Source organism: Ruditapes philippinarum, unplaced genomic scaffold (genome assembly GCF_026571515.1).
Source record: "Ruditapes philippinarum isolate M1 unplaced genomic scaffold, ASM2657151v2 ctg6786_1_1_1_1, whole genome shotgun sequence".
NCBI classification, from domain to species: Eukaryota; Metazoa; Mollusca; class Bivalvia; order Venerida; family Veneridae; genus Ruditapes; species Ruditapes philippinarum.
The window spans coordinates 1,426-26,483 of record NW_026857591.1 but is presented as its reverse complement, the minus strand read 5'-3'; the positions used below and the strand labels follow the sequence as shown (position 1 = coordinate 26,483).

The following is a 25,058-nucleotide window of genomic DNA, read 5'->3' as shown; positions in this document are numbered from 1 at the left end:
CATGGTCTTGATTTCTGTAATTGATAGTTATATGAAATAGAGAAAATAAGCCTAGCAGTTTTAAGAATAGACTAATAGATAATTTGTACAAAATCAAGAAGAAAGGGTGACGTTTACGAAACGTCTCCGATATAACATTCAGCCATTCAGGGCATCCGAAAAGGCACCCAGTTGGTCATCTAACAGAAACCGTGCATAAAACGCGGAAAACATATTAGGGTTTTTAAGAATGTTGAATTCTTCTTAAACCGGTGCTAGGGCATGGACAGTAACTTGCAATTACCATTACCGTCCATGAACATGCTCAATCAAACCAAGCTTGCAACATTTTCAATTTTGCCAGTTTGGACATCGTTAGGAATTCTGTTTTTTTTATCTTATTATAATTTGAAATTTCAAAATGTGGACAAGGTGTGACCCCTTGGAAACATTAAACAAAACAAAATAACATGAACATTGTAGACTCGGTTTGATTGAGTCCATACATAGTCTGTACATTGAGGGATAATGAAATAGTGCAATATCCGTCACGTCCCTAGCACCGTCAAGGTGACGAGAAAATATCGCAGTTATAACCATGATATGATATACATGTATTTAATATATCATCATGAGAATGAATAAAAACAACTTTTACACACTCATACTACTTGATAAGCTGGACAAATATCATCATAATCGGATTGCACCTATGGGACACTGCACAGGAACAGGTAAACAAAGGGGGGACTTAGAGGGCATTTAAGGCTGGTTATGGTGGGAAGGTACAAATGAGGAGGAAACAATTACGGTGTCTGATTATTAGTATTCTACATAACAAGGCATACGTTATATTAAATTTGCATCAATCAATGTATATGTCTAACAGTAACTATAATTGTCGCATACATAATGTTTAACTAATTAAATAAACTTTATGGAATATGTTCAAATGCTGATTTATTGTTTTATACAAAACGAATTGCAACATTAGAAATACTAAAAATAATAATGTCTTATTTTCTCTATTTTATCGCCACATCAGCGTTGTTTGTGCCATTAGGAGGCTGTAAAAAGTCGCCCTGTACATTCAATCAGGGATGTTATATTTCCGATCCTTAAAGATCGTTCAGCACGACATTATTTTTGAGCTTGTGGTAATTAAGTTCTTTCTATTCAGCATTTTCTTGTTGGGTGGTTCCAATATTCCTCACTTGAATACTGTTGAATCACCCTTAGGAAATATGACCTGCTTTTTAAAATTGTCTTTTGACGTCTTATCTGTGATATGCAGGCTTCACAGCCTCTGATCCCATTTCAAAATTTAATTTTATTTAGTTCCGCCCATTGTTTTCTCGTTTAGGGCACATGCATTATTTTACTTGGGGACCATATGTCGCTTTTCATGAAATGGCACTTACGTGTCACATTGAAGGTTCCATGATAACCGCCATATGATCACATCTGCGGATGTTTCAAAATACAAAATTGTACCAGTTCATGTTAAATGTTGAATTCTGCTTAAGCCGGTGCTAGGGGGCGTGGACGGTAGTTTGCACTTTACAGTACCGTCCATGAACAGGCTCAATCAAATCGAGTCTGCAACATTTTCAATTTTGCCGTGTTAGGCTTTCTTTAGGGATTCTTATTTTCTCTATTTTGAGAACTTATATAATTTATAAATCAATGTCGCCTGAATTATATAAATCAATGTCGCCTGAATTGTATCATGTAAAACACGGCTACTTAAGTTAATTTTTTATATAGCACCATTTAAAATCAGGTGATTTCCAGTGCTGCGTAAACAGTAATTCGTGCATCCCTTCCCTCTTTTCGGCGCCCTTGTGCCCTCTCCTGTTTGGGTTCGGTGCCCTGTTGGGTATTTGCCGATGTTGCGGTGTTATGAAGGGGGCAGCGTTTTGTGAAAGTCGCCTTTCCTTAATTTTATTTGTTGATCTATTTTAATAATTATTACAGTCAATGCGACTTTCGCAATTTATATGTAACATTTTCCAAAGTTTGTATTGTTGTACGATCTGCTCATATATTTATTTTCACAGCTGATACGAATATATCCTGAGTTAGTAAATTGCAAAACTATTTCATTCAACAGTCATTTTAATTAACGAATTTGATTTAATGAAATTTTATTAAATAACATTCTATTCAGCCAAACAAATTATAATCAAAGAGTAAACATAGCCAATAATTATTCATTCATTTTGTACGTTGCTACAGGAGTGTCCATGATAATAGGGTGTGCGCCACATCTTTGATGTATGCAATGTGTATTGTCGTTTTATAAAACAAACATAAAGCCGTACGCCTTAATAAAAGATTTATGCACAAGACCCATCCATGCTTCACTTTTTGTCATTTTTTACTTTTTTTTGTTATAGACCACGTTCTTTGAGCATCGCTCTACCTTGTTTGATTTCCGTTCTCGTAAATTAAGTACAGCTATTGAGTATTTCACATGATTACATGATCAATTCAGGTTTAAGAAGTTAGTTAGTTCTGATCTTAATCTGGAACTGTCAATCCCAAAATACTAAATCATACTGACAAAATTACTTTAAACATATGATGAAATATCTGATTACCTGATCATTTTGGTTAAACTATCATATCAAATATGATAAACAAGATCAACAAGGAAAGGCGGCGTTCAATGAAAGCAACCCCCACACGATCCGACAAAAAGAACCAGCGACAAGAAGTCCAGGAGGACCCCAAACAAAAACAGGATAGGACACAAAGCAGAACACGGAAAGGAAAATCAATTAAATGATACTTATAATATATATTATCCACCACCGCGTGTTTAGAGAATGCTTTTGTGACATTTTACGCATATCTAACAAGTTATTACACGTTACTTATACATGTATATTTATTTCAAATACCCGGGAAAATTTTAACATTTCATTTCCAAAAATATTTACGACTGAGTTAATGTCCCTTGTGGCTGAGGGGTTGCCTTTACTGGTTGAGGCATCTGAATTGCAACCCTACGTGGTGATCGTAAGAGGCGACAAAATGGGTTTGAATTTTTAACATCGAGGTGTACAAATAGGTAGAAGGAAACATCGGAAATATCATTTACTTTAACATGACGAACAAGAAGTTCATTCTGTCAAATTTTAGTCCTTTAAATATTCATGTATAAATTGATAATTGTTTTCTTAATAGCGTTTTACTATTTCATGTTTCGAAAAAATAGTAACAGTAATAACTCTAACTACAATATTAGCATGCTCTGTTATATGACCGAGTGAACCGTGAACCGAAATTTTGCCGCTCCTTTAACTGTGGAACTCCACGCTGATTAATCTTAATTAGAGGTCATTCGGAAACTATAGGTGTATAAAGGAGTCACCCGGTGGTCGGTCGGTCCAGCGGTCCGTTGCATTTTCCTTGTCCGGAGCATAACTTGAAGACTAATGGTTGGAATTCAATACAACTTTATACAATGGTCAATCATATTGAGAGGAAGTGCAGTGCACAAGAACCATAACTTTATCTTAACTAATTACAGAGTTATTGCCCTTTGTTATTTTTCCTCGTCCGGAACATAACTTGAAAACTACTGGTTGGAATTCAAAACAACTTCATACAATGGTCAAGCACAATAAGAGAAAGTTCAGTGCACAAAAACCATAACTCTATCTTAAGTAATTAAAGAGTTATTGCCCTTTGTTACTTTTCCATTGCTTTTTTTGTCCGGAGCATAACTTGAAGACTAATGGTTGGGATTTAATACAACTTTATACAATGGTCAAACATTAGGAGGAAGTGCAGTACACAAGAACCATAACTCCATCTTGACTAATTACAGAGTTATTGCCCTTTGTTACTTTTCCTTGTCGGAGCATAACTTGAAAACTTTTAGTTAGAATTAAATACAACTTCATACAATGGTCAAGGACATTGAAAAGAAATGCAGTGCACAAGTACCATAACTCTCTCTTGACTTATTACAGAGTTATTGCCCTTTGATATTTTTCCTTGTCCTGAGCATGACTTGAAAAGTACTGGTTGGAATCAAAACAACTTCATACAATGGGGAAGCACAATAAGTGGAAGTGCAGTGCACCAAAACCATAACTCTTTCCAGAGTAATTATAGAGTTATTGCCCTTTGTTACTTTTCCATTGCTTTTTTCTTGTCCAGAGCATAACTTGAAAACAACTAGTTTGAATTCAATACAACTTCATACAAAGGTCAAGTTCTTTGAGAGAAAATGCAGGGCACAAGAACCTTAACTCCATCTGGACTTATCAAAGAGTTATTCCCCTTGATACTTTTTCTTGTCCAGTGCATAACTTGAAATTAATGGTTTGAATTTAATGCAACTTCACACAATTGTCAAGCACATTAAGAGAAAGTGCAGTTCACAGGAACTATAACTATATCCAGAGTAATTATAGAGTGATTGTCCTTTGTTACTTTTACTTGGTGCAAAGCATAACATGAAGTGTACTGCTTGAAATTCAATACAATTTCATACAATGGTCAAGTATATTAAGAGAAAGCGCAGTGCACAGAAATCATAACTCTTTCTTGACTCATTTAAGAGTTTTTCCTTTTGGTACTTTTAATTGTCCAATGCATAACTTGACAATTAATGGTTGAAATTCAATAAAACATCTTCTTCTACAGAACTAATGGATGGATGATCACCAAACTTTGTCTGTAGCATTCTTGGGTAGTCTTTATCAAGTTTTGTAATATTAATTTGATTGGCCCCTTTTAGGGGTCTCTAGGGCTAAAAAAAGAAAAACAAAACAACTTTAAACATCTTTCTCTATAGATGATTACCAAACTTTGTCTGTAGCATTTTTATGTAGTCTATTATCACGTTTTGTAATATTAATTTGATTGGCCCCTTTTAGGGGCCGCAAAAGCTAAAAATAGAAATACCTTTAAACGTCTATTTCTACAGAAGTAATTGATGGATGATCACCAAACTTTGTCTGTAGCATTCTTAGGTTATCTGTTATCAAGTTTGCTCATATAAATTTGATTGGCCCCTTTTTAGGGTCGCTAGGGCTTAAAAAAGAAACACCTTTTTCTACAGAACTAACTAGTGGATGATCACGGGTAGTCTTTTATCAAGTTTGCTCATAATAATTTGATTGTTCCCTTATAAGCTAAAGCTTTAAATGCCTCAGGTTATGGTATTTCTTCAAATAATTGTTTAAACATATTCTATGCTCAAATTTAATATTAGAAAATATTGACAATGGATAATTTCCAACACTGAAAAGCAGTCGTTTCTGGTGATCGACTCAGGGCCATGATGGCCCTCTTGTTTTCTTATTTTCATTATGGTTAATGTACTATTTATTCATTAAATCTCAGCGACCCTTGTGACGTAAACCATTCTTTTTAACACGCTCCTGGTAATTTATAAAGTTATCACACAATCTTAATGATGGAAGTATTACTTTCCATACTGTGAATATGATTATGAATTATGTCAAATTTAAATAAAATAAAATTCATATCACGTAACATCATGCAAATCAATTAATGAATTTGCATTTACTCGTTCTTCTGGGTTTTGCATTATTCTTTTTTTATCCAAAGTCATATATTCATTATTTTTGTATGGGGGAAAAGAACCTCGTTTTGTTTTATTATTTAGTTATTCTTTGTCAAATAGTTTGTCAACAATGTTCACCGGAATAAATTCATTCATTGTGATTTTTAGTACTCTGAATCTTGTATCATGGTCATCGTATACAGTAACGGTTTCGCAGATATCAAATATAGAAAAAGCTTTCGGATTGTCCAGTTCCGAGTCCGGGTGGTTACTTACCGTATGGGAACTGGGATACATGATTTGTACTGTATTTGCGAGTTATTTCGGACACAGGGCGCATCTTACACGTGTTATTGGTGTATCTATGATTTTTTGCGGACTGTCTGGATTTATCATAGCTATGCCACATTTTGTTGCATTTTCGGAATCGATTTTTATAGAAAATGAAAATATTAATACATCATCATCAAAAGATGGGTATGATGTTACTTTATGTACATTCAACAAACCAACATCTTATGGTTATAGTTCATCCAAACAAGCAGATTCTGCTACTCTAGGACATTTAGTGAAAGGTTCAGGAAAAACAATAGCTTACGTTCTGTTAAATATTGGAATGATCGTACAAGGGGTCGGAAAAGCACCAACTTATCCATATTCTGCTCAGTACATTGACGATAATGTTGATAAACAGAAAACCGGATTCTATATAGGTACATCACAATAAACAAGAATCTAATTTCATTTTTCTCCATATTCTCATCCGTAATGTAAATATAATGCGTATTGAAAAAAACCCACTAGATTCCATAGAAATTATAAACAAATAAATGGGAAGTTAAAAACAAATATCTGTTTCTTGCAGTTAAGTATTTTCATATATCAAATTAGATTATGAAATGAATGAAACGCAATAAAAATGTTCATTAAGGACTATTCATATACTTATTAGGTCTATGGCAGTGTAAAATCTAACATAAAGCATTTTATGTATGAAGATGGAGGCATAATTTTAAGAAAATGTAAATGTTGTAAATAAGCCTGTAAGTCATCTTACAATGATAAGTATACACTCTGAAATAATATGTTTCATCACAATAAAATACAATGATATACTTTAAAAACCAACACAAAATGCAAATACGTATAATATCAGTTAGTTACGAAGTACATGTGTAAAATATTTGTGTTAAAAGAATATCTTCTGCTCTATTTCTGTAACTTCTTTGTATATGAATTAAAAACAGTATGAAAATATAATAATAAAACAGTTTTAGCAGAATATTTCACACAATTTCCTAGAATTGACTCTGAACAGATTGTGACAAAACTCATTAAAATATATATCTCTGGAATGGTGTCACATACTTCACATGTCCCAGACCTTTATTCCATGTCTGTATGGAGAAAAAGTATAAAATGCTGGTAATAATCCATAGAGGATATTCAAGTTTTTTCTATAAATACATGATTTATTTTCATGGAGTGGTATGAAAATAAATATTTCATGAGTGGCGGTAGCCACGAGTGAAATATGGTAATTTTCATGCCACAAGATGAAAATAAATCATGTATTTATAGAAAAAACTTGAATTTTCTGTTTATTATATACATTTTTCTCTTTCTGGACATTAAAATTTGAAAGACTTTCCCTTAAATTTTGAGTACTGGCAGAGTTTAAAAGAAAGTAGTCCGGCATGACACCAGTGAAAATACGGAAAATATGTTTCACTGCAGTGAAAAATAAATTTTTACAGTGAAAATACAGAAAATGAAAATACGCATTTTATTTCATCAATATTGCTCAATATTTCATTTAAAAGTATATAATAAATGACATATCTTGCAGGTATTGTATCGAGTATAACGGTGTTTGGCCTAGCCCTTGGATTTGGAATTGGAAGTCTCATAAGCAGTGTATACGTCACTTTGAAAAGTATCTATCATAATAAATGAAGAATTTTGATAATCGCTAGGCATGATATTAATCGAAATTAAAAATATACATGTATAAATATATTAATCTAAGAAATATGTGATAGTTACCTACTGATTGTAGATAAATACAAATGTATTATAAGAATAAAATCGTTTATGAGTAGGTATTTTATAGAAATTGTAATGACAAGTCAAGAAAGAAAATAATAAAGCCACTGACTCTTGTATAATCATAGATTTTAAGAAAATACAAATGAACCGCGTCACGACAAAAACAACATAATGGGTTTGCGACCAGCATGGATCCAGACCAGCTTGCACATCCGCGCAGTCTGATCAGTCGCTTACAGACCCTATAACAAGTAAAGAAACTGATAGCGAACAGCATGGATCCTGATCAGACTGCGCGGATGCGTAGGCTGGTCTTGATCCATGCTGGTCGCAAACCCATTATGTTGGTTTTGTCGTGACGCGGCTCAAATATATTACAATTTGTGTATACAAAGATCCATGTATGACTTAAAATTTATCAGATCACTATTTTTATAATCAATAAAAAAAATATGTGAATAATAGATTGCTACATGCATTAGCAACACTTTTCATTTTTGTCATTTAGGTACCACATTATCCTCCACGGACACACGGTTTATTGGAGCTTGGTGGTTGGGATTCATATCTGTTGGTGTTGCTCTCAGTTTAACAGCTATTCCAATGTTCTGCTTTCCGAGAAGATTAATTACTTCCCGGCAAAATCAGTTGCAACAACAAACCCATCGTGATAACATATCATTCGTTCAGCAGATTAAACGCAAGTTTCTTTTACAAACAAAAGTGATATAGACAACAAAATGTTTCACTCTAAACACTACTTCTATTAGAATCATTCATTTTGTTTAGATAATACTGTTTACAAAATGCTAAAATGTGTATTTCTTTCGCTGCTAATTTGTATGTATATTTATCAGTTTATTTCAAAGCCTGTGCCTCAATATATACAGTTTACGACTAAAACGTAACTAAAGTATTTTTTTTAATTTCAGATGTTGTTGCAACAATCATATCTATTTTGAAATCACCCTTGTATGCGTTAACACTAGCAGCTGCATGTTTTCAAATCTTATCATTTGCGTCATTCGAAGGGTTTGAGCCAAAGTACATGTTTACACAATTTGAAATGCCTCTTTGGCAGGTCAATGTCCTTCTTGGTGAGTGGTTAACTTTGTTTTAAAAAAAAAACAACAAAAAACATGTATGTACAGCTCTTTTAATGTTGACAGTGTTTCGATTTTATCGGTTTAGACAGCTTTAGGGGATTCATTTTTGCCCTCCAATTTTATAGTCATGTCAGCGTTGTCTTAAACATCACCCTGTACATTTTATCAGAGATGAACTATTTCCAAAAATTGAACATCGTTCAGCAAGACAAAGTGCTAGCATTGTTGTGTTTGTGGTACTTTTAGTTACTTCTATTTGGCTTCATTCTTATTGGGTGGTTCTAGTACCCCTAGTTGAATACTATATAATCACCCTTGCGTATAAAATTAGTCTTTTGACAGCTTGTCTTAAGACATGCAGGCTTCATGACTTGATGCCAGCACTATTAAGTGTTGAAAATTGAGTACCGCTCAAGCCGGTGCTAGGGGGCGTGAGGGATGTTGCACTTATTCATTATCCCTCATATACAGACTCAATCAAACCGAGTCTGCAATTCTCTTGTAATTTTGTTGTGATTGATGCTTCCGATGGATCACTTTGTTTCCAGAATTTTATACTTCACAACAGCGGTTGTCAAGTGCCGTGTGGCAGCTGTAAAAAGTTGCCCCGTACTTCACTTCAGTGTTGTTATATTTTCTGGTCCTTCGGGATCATTGATGCCAGCACTATAGGGATCACTTTGTTTCCAGAATTTTGTGCTTCTCTTTCAAAATTCCATTTAATTTAGATTTGCTCATTGTTTTCTCGTTTAGGGCACATGTAGTTTCTTTTTATTTGGGGCCATATTCTGTTTTTAAACAGAATATGTCTTTTTCATTTTAAAATGTTGCTCGAGATAGGAATTGTGATGGTCATTTTTCAAGATTCATTTTTACTATATTCTAAGAATTGTATCTGACCGCTTTATGCATTCTTTATTGGACAGAAAAACGTACTTTTTGTCCGTTTTACTCTACCAAAAGTAATTTAATGATTACATTGCCCTTAGATAATGAATATCCCTAAATAAGATTATCTCTTGTATATTGCAGGAGGGATTGGTATTTCTTCTTACAGTATCGGGTGCTTTGTTGGAGGATGCATTACAAAGAAATGGAAATTGTCGCCATATAGAACTATTCTCTTGATAATTTTCCTCCTTGTTATCGTAACCATAGTAATGACAATAGCTGCTTTTCTCGGCTGCAAGCCGCAGACTATTCATATGGAACCAATAGATCATACGTATGTATAATTGTAGCAGACTTTGGAAGTCTTAAATGCAGCTTTGACGAAAACTTAAGTCGTCGATTTAATGAAATTTCTCTTTTTTCTGATTCCTATCTGGAATGTATTAATTTTTTTATATTTTTGGTTTTGAAGGAAATCACTTTTCGGTTCTTTATATTACAATTAATAGTAACGCAACCCTGTCAAAGTTTGAAAATATGAAAACAACTGAATGAAGACACTTTAACAAAAAAATCAAATAGGTCTGTTTGCGTTCTAAAATATTTATACTTACCTTGATTAATTTATAAAAAAGTACGAAACGAAAATGTATGTTCACAAAGGAAATCTAATTTGGTTTGAAATGAACAATATACGTACTTTTGTTTCAAAATTAATCCATTTGTACTATCATTTCCATAATTTTAAGTTGATAAAAAGATACATTTAAATTCATATCAGTTATCTGCTTCAGTCATAGTTCTGTTGACATTGGTTGTAATTGCAATGGTAGTGAGTTTTTGCCGATTTGTGGGAATGATGGAAATATATATTTCTCCCCGTGTCACGCTGGATGCAGATTTTTAAACAAAGACGTAAGTATTCCTAAAATAATAGTTAACGCTAATAAAATAAATAATATTGTGATGGATAAAACAACAACAACAATAACAACAACAAAAGAAAACGATAGTTTAAAGAATATTTCACACTTATTATTTTTACATTTTAAGGTACTCACCAACTGTTCAGCAATTCCTGGTGGTGTTGCAACAATGGGACGTTGTCCATCTCGTTGCCGTATGGTCTGGCCGTACTCTACAGCAAAGTTTATCTTAAACATTTTCGATGCCATGTCCTCTATTCCGATATTCTTGGTTTTCCTGAGGTAAATGATAATAATTAGCCGTGTCACGACAAAACCAACATAGTGGGTTTGCGACCAGCATGGATCCAGACCAGCCTGCGCATCCGCGCAGTCTGATCAGGATCCATGCTGTTCGCTGTCAGTTTCTCCACTTGTAATAGAGTTGGTAAGCGAACAGCATGGATCCTGATCAGACTGCGCGGATGCGCAGGCTGGTCTGGATCCATGCTGGTCGCAAACCCACTATGTTGGTTTTGTCATGACGCGGCTCATATCTGTACTGTGAAATGTTGAATAACAACAACAGTTCGTTTATATTGAAGAAAGTATTACCTATAGTCACTATTTCACGACAGTCGTAGACATAACAATTCAATATTTTCCGAATAACTATTTATCAAAACCCTATCATTTGTTAAGAATTACATCATAAAACCAAATTTATTTGCTTTATATATTAAGATCCATCATGCAATGATAGTAAATTACTAGTATGGTGTTTTGGTACATGTTTATATCTAAGATGGGTCTCAAACTCTTTTTTTTCCATATGAACTAATGTTAAAATTTGGTACGATCTGACCTGAACGGAGTGTGACCTTAACTTTTACGTATGGTGCAGGTTTTACTAATGTTGCAACTTTTACTAATGGTACAGTCTGACCTGAACTTTTACTATTGTTTTATAGGGATGCGAATCAAACATTTCAAGAATAGGAATTTACAATATACCTCCTAATAAAGGCTTTATCCTTAATTCTTCGTAATAGCAATATCAAAAGTTTAAGTATAGATGTTCTATGTATCTCTTTCTGTAGATCAGCTGGAGCAGAACATAAAGCGTTAGCAATTGGTCTTTCAGCTGGAGCAACATCATTGCTCGGTGGGTATTTTTTTTATCCTTTGTTATTGCTATCCTAAGACCCTTCAACTTGTTACTTTTGAAAGTTGAAGTTTTTAATTTGTCTCAGTGAAATCAAACTTCAAAAACTACATACTCAAAATTATTAAAAGTTATATATATAGATCTCTTCATTATAAAAATGCCCTCTATGCTCCTTGCCATCCGAAACATTCGTGAACAAAATTATTTGGTAATGTATAAGTATGTTTTTATTCCTCCTGCATTACCAGCATCTTTGCTCACACTTTCATATGATTTTTTTTACTTCTGCAGCTTGGTTACCAGGCCCTGTAATTGGCGGAAGAATTATTGATAGCACGTGTCTCATTTGGAATACCGCCTCGACATCTTCTAAATATTGTGCTCACTACAACATTGAGGCCCTACGGTTTAGAATACATGGATTCATGATAGGTATTGTCATAACACAGTGAGAGTTATCACGTAACTATGGTTACGGTAACATTGGGTCGCCGTTAATTGCCCAGTGAATTGAAATGTTTTTGCTAACCTTTCGTTACATACACTGTATTTCAATTTATTATATTTTATTATATTTTTGCTTGCAGAATGTTTTCTTTGTGGCAAGATTTTGATGAAAATATGTAGTAACAATGTTTCACTTCTCCGAGCATGATGGGGAAAGTATGAGTACAAGAGCCTCAAAGTAAAAATATGTACCAATGGAATTGGCAAATATTTACCGGAAACATGGTATATGTTTATTACCAAAAAAAAAAAAAATTACGAAAAATTAGCAAATGCCTTCTTACGTCATGAACGCGGCCATTAGCGGTGACCAAATTGTTACCGTAAACATAGGTCACGTGCTCACTCACACTATTGATTGAACATGATTGTCCTAATGTTCTTTAGGAATTGTAATGTTTTAACAATGAAATTATTTCAGATGATTTTCATTATGCCTATCAATTTTGTACCTTCTTATTTGAACTCATACTGTTTACAAGAATGAGTTTGATTAATGACATGTCAATGTAATTATAACTCATTATACCTCTACTTACCAGGTAATATGTTTTATTTTGAAAGGTCTCCGTGTTATTTCGGTAGCAATCTTTGGTATTGTACTGATAAAGGCCAAAGACGTGTCCAAATGGGCAACAGACGATGCCCAGAACTATGCTGCTGTCGATACGGATGAAAATCGGAAGACAACAGATAATACAGTAGATAGAGACACTAAAGATTAAATGTTATTATATGCTTCAATATATGTAATTAATATAAGGATATATTTAAATTAATTATTAGGAATTCCACTGAGCTTAATAAGCCTGAAAATACAATATTTGATTTTTACATAGCGCTTTGGCACCAAAAACAAACAAAAAATCTATGCAAAAATTCAGTAAGAAATAAAGCGAAAATCACAATTTTGTCCAATTCTTAGCCCGATATGAATGAAAAGCATAGAACGCTTTGTAGGAGCACATTTGTCTCGGAGCACTTTTGTCTTACGTAAGACCGATGCGGTCGTATTTGTCCCACATGAGACAAATGGGACCTCAAATGTCTACCCCAAAAAACTCATTTGTGTGACAAATGTGCTCCGATCAAGTTTTTTAAGGGACAAGAAAGCACATTTGTCTCATGTCATTTTTATGAATTATTTGTCACATATTTCCCCACGACAGAAATTCTTTTTTAGAATCGAGGTTGGCCGTTTTACCTCATGTCAAGTGTAATCATCAATAGGTTTGCTTATGCTTTTTTATGAAAACCTAAAGTGAACTATTAATTATAATATCTCTAATTCAAGAAATTGATTGGCTTAACCTGAAGGCGTACACTGAAACATACTAAATCCCGTTTACGATGGTACGATGGCACGATGGTACGTTGATGAAAACGCGATGGTGCGATGGTGAAAACACAATGGTACGATGGTGAAACAACGATTGTACGATTGTGAAACAACGAAGGCTCGATGATGAAAACGTGATGGTACTATGGTGAAAGACGATGTTACGATGGTGAAAATATGATGATACGATCTGATAAAACTGCGATGGCATGATGATGAAAACGCGATATTATTTTCTCTATCGTGTCATCGAATCATCGCGATTTCACCAATGTGCCATCGTGTTTTAATCATCGTACCATCTCAATTTCACCATTGTACCATTGTGCATAGTTGTTCAGGTAGACAAAAATGTTACTTATGTCCATACAGAACACCGCAATCGGTTGATATTGAATGATACAAAATCGTAACTGGTTTCGCATCTCGCCGAAATCTCGCGTCCGCTTCGCATCTCGTTCGTCGACGCGAGACAAGAAATTGACTAGATCATATACCGCTAAGTAGTATTCCCTTTATAGCCTACATAAAATCACTTAAAGGTCCATTATGCCTGAGGAATGCTTTTATTTGCATTCCTCAAGAGCTTTCTTATTTTTGGTATACTTTATTAGCTCCAAAAAATTACTCATTGGCTAATTACCTGAGGCATTTTTTCATCTGCTGCTATTTTGCAGTTTATGACGCATTATTTCACATTGATCGCGAATTTCTTTTGGTTACATGCATCTAACTACCTCCGAATTTTTTTTTTTGAATATTAATAAATTCATACTTGCCCTATCTAAAGAAATAAAAATTTATTCATTTCTGAAATCTCGTGGTACGGGATAATTCGACATTGCGAGATCTCGTGTTACAATATCGTGCCTCGCTTCGTGTCTCATCGGAAAGTCGCGTCTCGCCTGATTTTGAGTGGCCCGATATTCCATAATTATGGCATTACCCAGATTATTTTAGGAACTCATGCATGTTGTAAGTGTTTTTTAAATGGCGGATCTGAAAGCCGCAATTCTTGGAAAATGGCGATATTTTTATACATATATTTCTGATGAAAACAAAATACGTGTGTAATGGTCTTCTTATTTTCTTCCATAGATCATTTAAGGTCCTCTGTGGCCGAGTGATTCCAAAAAATTACTAGCCCCTAACCGCTGTAGGTTCGACACATACACGGGGCGTTGAACTATTCATTCGAGGATCCCGGTTAGGGTCCAAATGCGGAATACATATCCGCGTGCGCATGTAATAGCTATCGCGTGCGCACGTAATAGTATCACGTGGCCACGTAAAAGCTATAGTGTGCGCACGTAAAAAATAAGAAAATTTTATGTCCCCTTTATGCCATCGTAGATACTACCGTGTTTTTGCTAAGCATATGTCTAGTGCCATAAATCATTTATAAAACTTTAAGCATTGAAAATAAACGTATCACAATTAATGACGATAAGAGTAGACTTGCTGCATATGTGTTTAGGTTCTGGATGCTGCACAGAAATTTTCATTGTGACATGCAGAACATGGATATTTTTTAATTTAATATATGACTCCTATGCAGAGGCAGGAAATTTCTGACTGACCGGAAGTGACATAAAAACGGTATTATAAATACAGAAAACGCAGAACAATGGCTGGTAGCCGGTATACAGGTGGACATAATTATTAACTTTTAAGAATTTTATGGAAAAATGTGAGACAAATGTGCTTCGAGTGTCCTTTCTATTGTGTGTCGGACACATCTGTCTCATTTCCAATTTGTCGCAAATATGAATGTTTACGAACACATCGGTCACACTTCGTGAGACAAATGTGCTCCGAGACAAATGTGCTCCTACAACGCTTTTCAATGTTGGGTCAATTTTCGCAATTAGCATAATATTCAGGAAAAATGAAGTTAGCAAATAATCTGAAATTTTGCATACAAGTTTACACTTAATCAAATGGAACATTACTCTCAAAAATTATTTCCTGTCCCGTCATGTCAAAAACCCTCAGTGGAGTTCCTTTAATACAATATTTTTACTCAAGAATGAAAATTATACTGATTTAAATACAATTTTGAATTGAATTCACTGTTAAAATTTGAAATAAATTTTTAACGTTTGGTCTTTTAAGTTGTTCTTATAGACTTATTACTTTTATACGCCAGGTATTCACATACATGTATATTATTTATTCACATACTAGTACACATGTTTTGATATATGTTCCTATTTATGACATTTGGAGACCAAATTCATTCCATCAATGAAGACAGATTTGAAATGAGGTCAACCTCATGCACCACTCATAAAAAGAAGAGATCAATTATCATTTTCTACTTCAGAGGTTCTTATATTCATTTTGGAAATCTCGGTGACATGGACCATAGTAATTAGGCCATTGACCTCAGATGTTCCTCCTTACTAGTACTAGGTTAATTAAATTTCTTAATGCATCCAGTCTAACAATCGTAATGGAAGAAGCAATACTAACCATTATGTGTTTATGATTATGAAATACGAATTAAAAAAACAACTTGAAATTCATGTCACGTATGATCATGCAAAACAATATATAGTTTTATACCTACATCAAGTGTATTTTATAAAGTTGACAGATAAATTAATTGTGTGCACGGAAAAAGTACCAAGGTTTTAAATAAACGTTTCGTTTTATAAATTAAATTACATATTTCAAAATCTTGTACCTGGTCATGTATTACTGTCAACCATGTTCACCGGAATAAATTCATTCGTAGTGTTTTTTGGTATTCTAAGTCTTATATCATGGTCATTTTATACAGTTACGGTATCACAAATATCAAATATAGAAAAGGCTTTCGGACTGTCAAGTTCCGAGACCGGTTGGATGCTTACAGTATGGGAGCTGGGATACATGATTTGTACAGTATTTGCGAGTTATTTCGGACAAAGAGCACATCTTCCACGTGTAATTGGTGCAGTTACTATTGTTTGTGGACTATCTGGATTTATTTTTGCTCTTCCACATTTTGTTGCATTTTCTGAATCGAAGGTAACTGAAAATGGAAGTTTTAATTCAACTTCAACAACTGACGACTCAGATGTAGTATTATGTAACCATTATTCGGAATCTTCGGACAGTTTGTCGAATCAACACGATTCTGCTTTATCTCCCGGGCACACTGTGAAAAGTTCTGGAAAAACAATAGCGTATGTTTTGTTTAATTTAGGAATGATTATTCAAGGTGCTGCAAAAGCACCTTGCTATCCATATTCTGCTCAGTATGTTGATGATAATGTCGACAAAAAGAAAACCGGATTCTATATAGGTAAGTGATTCAAGTCATTGTAAAGTACCATTGTACTGAATTGTTTGGAAACATTTTTCGTTTTTTCTCCTTTTCACAAAATAAACCTACCATTATATAAAAGTATGGAGCGTATATTTCAATCCGTTCAAATATGAAATTGTTGATCAGCGTCCACAGAAAAAAACATAAAATGTTGTTAAAGGAAACATTAAATGACACTGACCTCTCGCTCGTTTCACTATACAATTTCCTACAATCTCGAAATAGATACAGGTTGACATATGATGTTTCATACAATTCATAAAGATAAGTAAATACTCCTGTGTCACAGTTCTAATTAATTAACATATTTCTTAACAAACTCATACAATGAATTTATTTCAGGTACTATTTCAAGTATAGCCGTGTTTGGTTTAGCGGTTGGCTATGGTATTGGGAGTCTGATAAGCAGTGTTTATGTTACCTTAAAAGGTAAGTTTATATATTAATTTATAAAAGTTTAAGCGACCATTTAGTGAAAGTCTTAACAAAACACTGAAAGCCCAAGGACTATATCTGCCACTACAACTGAAATTACATAAAAAAAAACAAAAAAAAACAACAAAAAAACAAATAATAATAATAATAATCAACAAGTCATTGAAAAACCTCACAAATAAAAAAACTTATCTTAATAACAAAACATTCAGTTTACTGGCAACATAGCACCTCAATGTTTAACAGGACAGAAATCGTCGAAAATATTGAATAAATTTTAAAAAAAAGAAAGAAAAAAGAATTCCCCCCCCCCCCCCAAAAAAAAAAAGAACAACAACAAATTGTTTTAAAGTTCATTTTGAATCCAGAAATTGCTTTCTTGTAATTAAGGTACCACTTTATCTTCAACGGATACCCGGTTTATTGGTGCTTGGTGGTTGGGTTTCATTATAATTGGTCTGGCAACAATTTTGATAGCCATTCCAATGTTCTTCTTCCCGAGGCGATTACCTTCTTTCCAGCAAGAACAGTCGAATCAACAATCACACCATCACAGCAAGTCTATAGTCCAGCAGGTTCAACGTAAGTTTTCAGAGAACATTCTTTAAAATGATTTGTTTCCTTATAAAAGACATGTAATAGCAATTGGTTTTCAGCATGTGCATCCAGTAAACTATCAAACAATAAATCATTAAATTTATGAAGGTCAATAGCTTATTCAAAGAATTTGACTATACAAAATTGTGGACATGCTTTGCTACACATGTTTATTTTTAGGTTTTTCTTTGAAGTTCCAGTATTCCAGATATTTTCTTTTCATAAAATTGTATTAATAAAATGTGTAGACTGATTGTTGTGTAAATTTTAATTTGTGTTCTTGTCTATTTCAGATATTATTACAACAATTTTCTCCATTCTAAAATCATCAGTATACACACTAACTTTAATAGCTGTGTGCTTCCAAGTCTTGTCATTTTCAACATTCCTTGGATTTGAACCAAAATATATAGAGACGCAGTTTGCAATACCATCTTGGCAGGTGAACATCATTCTTGGTGAGTAATAAAACTAATCAGATAATGATACACAGAGGATATTGAATGAGTGCAAGTTCAATACTGAATTTATTGCACTAGTTGAATAAAATTATATTATGCGAGCCTCTGGCGTCACGTCAAAATATATGCACGGCCGTGCAATATCATTTTTTACGGAGTCGCAAAATTAGCACGGGTGTATGATAAAGGGTTATCTTTCTTCAACAACTTCAATATTAAACGTATGAATATTGTTTCTATTACTTTGATAATTTTCAATGATATTCCAGACAACAAAACGGGTAATGTTTCTCCTTGACAAATATATTGATAGAAATAAAACATACACAAAATATCAATTGTAACGAAGATGGTTTGTCTTTCCGTTAGAAAGATTTCATAAAAAGTATCTGCATATTTGCGTAAAAAGTTTGTTATGAGAAAAATGGAAAATTTAACATTGTTTGGTATCTTTGGCGACCGTAAAGAATCATAGGATATAATAATGTTTAAAAACTCTTTGTACGAAAAAGGCAAATTTTATTCACACAGTACTGGGCGTCTTAACATATCCTTTACACACTTACAAATGATGTCATATTTACAATCTATCAATAGAAATAATTATACTTCAACAAAATAATTTCTTTTTGATTTTTTTGTATTTCAGGAGTAATCAGTATTACTTCTTACAGTATTGGGTGCCTTATTGGTGGATACATCACAAAGAAATGGAACCTCTCGCCATTTAGAACTATACTCTTGATAATCTTGCTACTATTAGTTGTTACCATAGTATTGATTATAGCTGCTTTCCTCGGTTGCAGCCGACAGCCTATCCATATGGCGCCAACAGATCATACGTATGTATAATGGAGGCTGGACTTAGATACACTGCTTTTCATGTAATTGCACGAAAGTGTAACATTGAATGTTCTTTGATCACATCTGTATGTAAACATCAGCGTATTAAACGCCATGATCTTGTTGAATTCTGTATAAGCCGGTGCTGGGGTGCGGTGGACAATAGATTGTATTATCATTGTTGTCAATAATCAAACTCAACAAACCTGAGCTTGAAATATTTCCAATATGTCGTATTTGACGTTCTTAAGATTTCCATATATCTACTTTGAAGCACCAAACCTAGATCATATATTTACACATTATCTCTGAACTATAGATATGAACAAACGTTGTCTTCATCCGAAAATTGAATATTTTTCTGAAAATTCCCGTCAAATATCAACATTTGCTAGCAGCAGTTATGTCTTTGAACAGTGGTTCTGTGCCTCAGTAATTTCGTTATCATATTACTGCTATCTTACTCCCTGTACGGTATTTTATATCCTTATTCCAAAAATATAAATCTTCAAATGTCAATGTTTGTGTATTTTCAGCAATAGTTCTTCCGATATTGGTTGTGAATGTAGTGGAAGTGAGTTCCTGCCAATTTGTGGAAACGACGGAAATACATATTTCTCACCTTGTCATGCAGGCTGCACATTCTTAAATAAAGAGGTAAAAGTATTCTCTTAGAAGCGTAACAAATGAGTAAAATTTGTATGTTTTTTTTCTCTCGTTGCTAAATGTCTATGCTTTATTTCTAAAGTCTGAAAATTCACCTTCTGGAGTAACTCGTTTCTCTTGAACTTCCAAATATTTTATCAATGTAACATATGGGAGTAAAGATCTACAAGCGGGAGCAACGGTTTCGAAACGCAGTTCACGATATATTCTAGCCACACAGTTTGATCACTGAAAAGGTATCCAAAAGGATACCGAATAGGAACAGGGCAAAACGAGAAGATTGAGCGTGCATGGATGCGAACTGATTTACAAATCATTCTACAAAAATGACTACAAAATAGTTCAATTAGAACATAAAAATGGTTAGAGGTCAAGCGGATTGGGTTGGTGCGATGCAAGGCAATCATAAAAAAGTTAGGACAGTCATCCAAAACATTTTTTTTTCAACTTATCTTACCCCAGTGTTAGTCAAACTGTTAAATGAGTGATAAACACGCAATGTAAATATTTCTATATAAGAAACTTTGACTCGTGGATTTTCCTCTTTTTTCAAAAGTTATGGACAATAAAACACCTTTTAACTTACATTTTCTACATTTCAAGATGCTCGCCAATTGTTCAGCGATTCCTGGTGGTACGGCAACAATGGGACAGTGTCATTCTAGCTGCCAAATGGTGGGGCCATACTCTGTAGCAAAGTTTATTATGAATCTTGTTGAAGCCACGGCGTCCATTCCAGTATTTTTGGTGTTTCTAAGGTAAATGATTGAGCCGCGTCATGACAAAACCAATATAGTGCGTTTGCGACCAGCATGGATCCAGACCAGCCTGCGCATCCGCGCAGTCTGATCAGGATCCATGCTGTTTGCTTACAAACCCTATAACAAGTAGAGAAATTGATAGCGAACAGCATGGATCCTGATCAGACTGCGCGGATGCGCAGGCTGGTCTGGATCCATGCTGGTCGCAAACCCATTATGTTGGTTTTGTCATGACGCGGCTCATTACAGTATCTTCATGAATAAGTCAGTTTTCATGTTTGTGAAAAACAAACACAACATTGATATTTCTTATAAATTGTTTTCCTCTCTTAATTTGTTATAGTTTGATTATAGTAAAATTAGCACTGTTATGTGTCGACTTAATAACTGTTCTTATAGAGAAAGATTTCATACAGCCCTCAGTTACTTCCGCTTAAGCAGACACCTCAGCTGAACCACCAACAAATATACTATTTGAGGGCATAATAACGTCTATCAAAACTCCAGACAATCAGTGATACGCTATGTCTATACTTAGGTGTAATGTAAAACAAAAAGTAAAAAAAGGAAATTAAATGAAAATAACTTTGATAAAGCATCTCACTAAACTTTAATGACATATATAATTCGTTATCTCACCGAGTAGTATCCTTAAAAGCTATACATTACGTTACAAGATGCTTACTGATTAGAGAAAATATTCTTCTAAGAGCTAGTTATATTCCATTATAGCCATGTTATTATCGTAAACTTAAACTTGTCAAAAATTATGTTACAGATTTGATCCATGACATCAACAAATTATTTGTAACAATTTACATTTATCATTGATGAATTATTCTTTTTGTAGATCAGCTGGTGAAGAACATAAAGCATTAGCAATTGGTCTTTCTGCTGCAGTGACATCACTAACTGGTTTGTTTTCAGTGTTTTATTGTTTACAATTGTCATTAAAGATCTCAGATACATTTGTACCGTTAATCTTTGTTATAAACGTTTCTACTTTATTAAAATGAGGATTTAAACATATTTATCAACAAAGATAATCAAACAAATAATGTAAGAATCATGTAATTGGACAATATTAATGTATTAGTGTCGTCCGTTCATTAAATATATAATTAAGATATGAAACTTGCTCTCAGCCGTTCCACTCGAAACGAAAAGGTATATAAGTTGCAATTTATTGTTTCAAATTGTTTAAAAATTGTTTTAATTGGTTCTCAATTAATTATATCATTACATGTGTGTCAAGTTTTACAAATTAGAAATGTATAAAATTGAACATTCAGAGAAAGCCAAACACAGCAATTTTGAACATGTTGCCTGCTCAGTTTGAAAGGGCCAGCCTGTTCATGATTGGTTGGTTATGGTATATCCAAACAGACGTGAACGCCCACTAGCACCGTCTAAAGCAAAAGTTAACATGTAATTACGAAAATTGTTGGATTTAGAATTTAGTTACATTTTTCATAATTATGAAAGTCATCGTGGAACATTCAAGAATTTTTTTTAATTGAGTGTCAAGATTTTTTTGTGATTCACATATGTTTTATATCACTGCAGCCTGGTTACCTGGTCCGGTTATTGGTGGGAAAATAATTGACAGTTCGTGCTTGATCTGGAATACTGCAAGAACATCTTCTAAGTATTGTGCTCATTATAACATTGAGGCCCAGCGATTTAGGATGCATGGACTTATGATAGGTATTGATATAAGAGGATTATTTTATCTTTTACACGAAATATAATATTTGTAATAAGTTTAATACCAGTATGAAAGAGACCAATTTCATTTTAATTTTGTTCCGTTTAAGACAGTGCATTAATTAAAAAATAATATACTATATACATTGGTGGAAAATGTTATCTTGTGTTAAAATCCGATTTTACAGTGGTTTGGTCTGCATTCTTCATAAGTTTTTTTTTTCCAAATATTGATAAAAACAATAAAAATATATCATTTGGATATTCTTATAAAATTATTTCTAAAAGAAAACCAGGTTGATAAGAGTTCCAAATGATTTAGTATAAAAATGTATTTGATGAAAAATGATATTTTGCTCAAAACAATTAATGTCTGTTATACATGTATATAGGTATGTCTAATCGGATCATGTATCTCACACGAACCAACAACATCCATATATGAGCCGTGTCATGACAAAACCAACATAATGGGTTTGCGACCAGCATGGATCCAGACCAGCCTGCGCATCCGCGCAGTCTGATCAGGATCCATGCTGTTCGCTTACAAACTCTATAACCAGTATAGAAACCGATAGCGAACAGCATGGATCCTGATCAGACTGCGCGGATGCGCAGGCTGGTCTGGATCCATGCTGGTCGCAAACCCATTATGTTGGTTTTGTCATGACACGGCTCATATAATTCTTCCATGGTTTGTCGTCAGATATGATACTAAGTACTATCATCATAATTACCTATGGTACAACAGATCTTTCATTATTGACCAACTCACTTTAAATAACATACCTTTACTTTGTTCTACTGATACGTATGTTGAACTTATTTTTTTTAAATATGTCCATATATATGTTTTACTCAGATAATTTGTCTTCTTTTATAAAGGACTCCGTGCTGTTGCTCTTTCAATACTCGGTTTTGCGTTGATAAAGGCAAGAGGTATGCCGAAATGGGCGACTTATGCTTCGGAATATAAAGCTGCCGGGACACAGGAAAATGGGAAAAAGCTAGATAACATTGTAGAAAATTGATAGGAGACAGTGAAAAAAACTAACAAATTATTTTACAACAGAATTCATTTGTATTTGATTATAAAATGCAATGAGATTATGCTGGCAGAACCTACACGAGGTGTTGATAAAATTGTACGAGTATATGTATATACTAGTATTAAATGATTATAAAGAATCGTTTAAAGGTGGTTTCATTCACATAATATGTGTGTATTTACACCACTTTTTATTTATACCAATAAAAGTATATTTCGGTCAAGTTAATTATAGTGAAATAGTGAATTCGGCTCCGGATTACATCCCTACAAATTATGCTGTAACATAAATCTGCTAGAATGTTTTTGTATTGTCATCAATCGAGATTGCGGCAGTGGCAATAAATTACAATATACCACATGATTTTATGATAATAATTATAATGTTATATAGCTGAGTAATTGTTTCAAATAGACAAACAGAAAGCCAACCATTATCAATGCAGTCAAACGACTATCAAATTACTGTCCAAAAGTAGAAAATCGTGAAGGCCGTCCAACATCCTACAGTCCAAGCCCTCTGGCACCAGCTTAAGCAGAATTATATGGAAAAAAATCACCATTAAATAGTTCCATCTGAAACTGGTTAAAATAATGTTTCTTACGTCACTGGTGCGAGTATGGCTTTACTAGGTAGATTCTTTTATTTCCTCCAATTATGAAGCTAAAAATGATCATATACTTTGTACTATAATACATTCCGGTGGCAAACCTTATTAAAACATTTCAAGCTTCATTTATTAACAAAATTGTAATGTAACACAATATGAGTTCAAACAAATACAGCATAAACCATAAGACACTTGAACTACATGTCAAAATTATACTATCAAGAATATGTAATCATATTTCCATTTTAATCTTAGCTAGCTGTAGCTTGGCTGTTGTAAGCAGTTTAATAACGAAATATTCAAAATCATTTTTTCGAAATTGATATTTGCGGTGGGTATATTTCACTATTTTGCCATAGAATCTTTTCTCTAGACAAAAATAAACGAGGTAATATGATCATATCTATTTGATAGTAAATGTAATGACATATTTCACAAAGTTTTATTTGAGTTATTCATTATCAGGGTTTATGTTGAAACGCAATTGAAAAAAAAACAACACTAGTTTTGTTAATTAATTCATGGACACTCATATAACATATAAGCTCTGAAATTCATGCATCTATTTAATCTTGATCAAACCATTCACAGTAGCGAAATGATTTCGCAATATAGAATGGCGTGTGTTTTTTTCTTCTTCATATTTCTGCATGTCATGAAAATAGGGATACAAATGAGAGGGGTGAATGTCATATACAGGGAAGAGAAAATGAAAACCTTAAAGAACGTCTAACATAGCAAAAGTGAAAACGTTGCAGCCTCGATTTGGCCTGCTCAAGACAGTGTGATTGATGTAAATTCTAGCTACCGATCAGCGGCTTAACTAAACTTATAAACACACTTATCATTTTAATTATATGCAAAGAAAAGAAGGTGTACTTGTTTAAAGAGAAATTTTCTTTAGCATTAAAGGCAAAATATATATAAATTTAACACATCAAAATGGGCAACAGTATGCGCGATGTTTTACCACTTAAAATTGAATTATAATGTAACAATTATCAAAAACGGCGCTTACATGTGAAATGTGTGTTAAAATGTTCGAAGGCAAAAAGGCAGTTAGTTACTTGAGCCGTGTCACGACAAAACCAACATAATGGGTTTGCGACCAGCATGGATCC

General features: G+C 33.6%; 1 protein-coding gene across 1 annotated transcript; it reads left to right on the top strand.

Annotated features, from left to right (window-relative positions):
- Positions 1-5,560: 5,560 nt before the first annotated feature.
- LOC132750259 (uncharacterized) lies at positions 5,561-24,210 on the top strand. Its single transcript, XM_060740201.1, has 20 exons — positions 5,561-6,240; positions 7,377-7,463; positions 8,085-8,276; positions 8,509-8,673; positions 9,715-9,907; positions 10,368-10,488; positions 10,627-10,781; positions 11,579-11,643; positions 11,938-12,078; positions 12,718-12,876; positions 16,146-16,784; positions 17,151-17,237; positions 17,634-17,825; positions 18,134-18,298; positions 18,951-19,143; positions 19,681-19,801; positions 20,414-20,568; positions 21,422-21,486; positions 22,138-22,278; positions 23,164-24,210. Exons 1-20 carry the CDS (start codon positions 5,658-5,660, stop codon positions 23,307-23,309), a joined length of 3,765 nt encoding a protein of 1,254 aa, XP_060596184.1. The 5' UTR covers positions 5,561-5,657; the 3' UTR covers positions 23,310-24,210.
- The last annotated feature ends 848 nt before the right edge of the window (positions 24,211-25,058 follow it).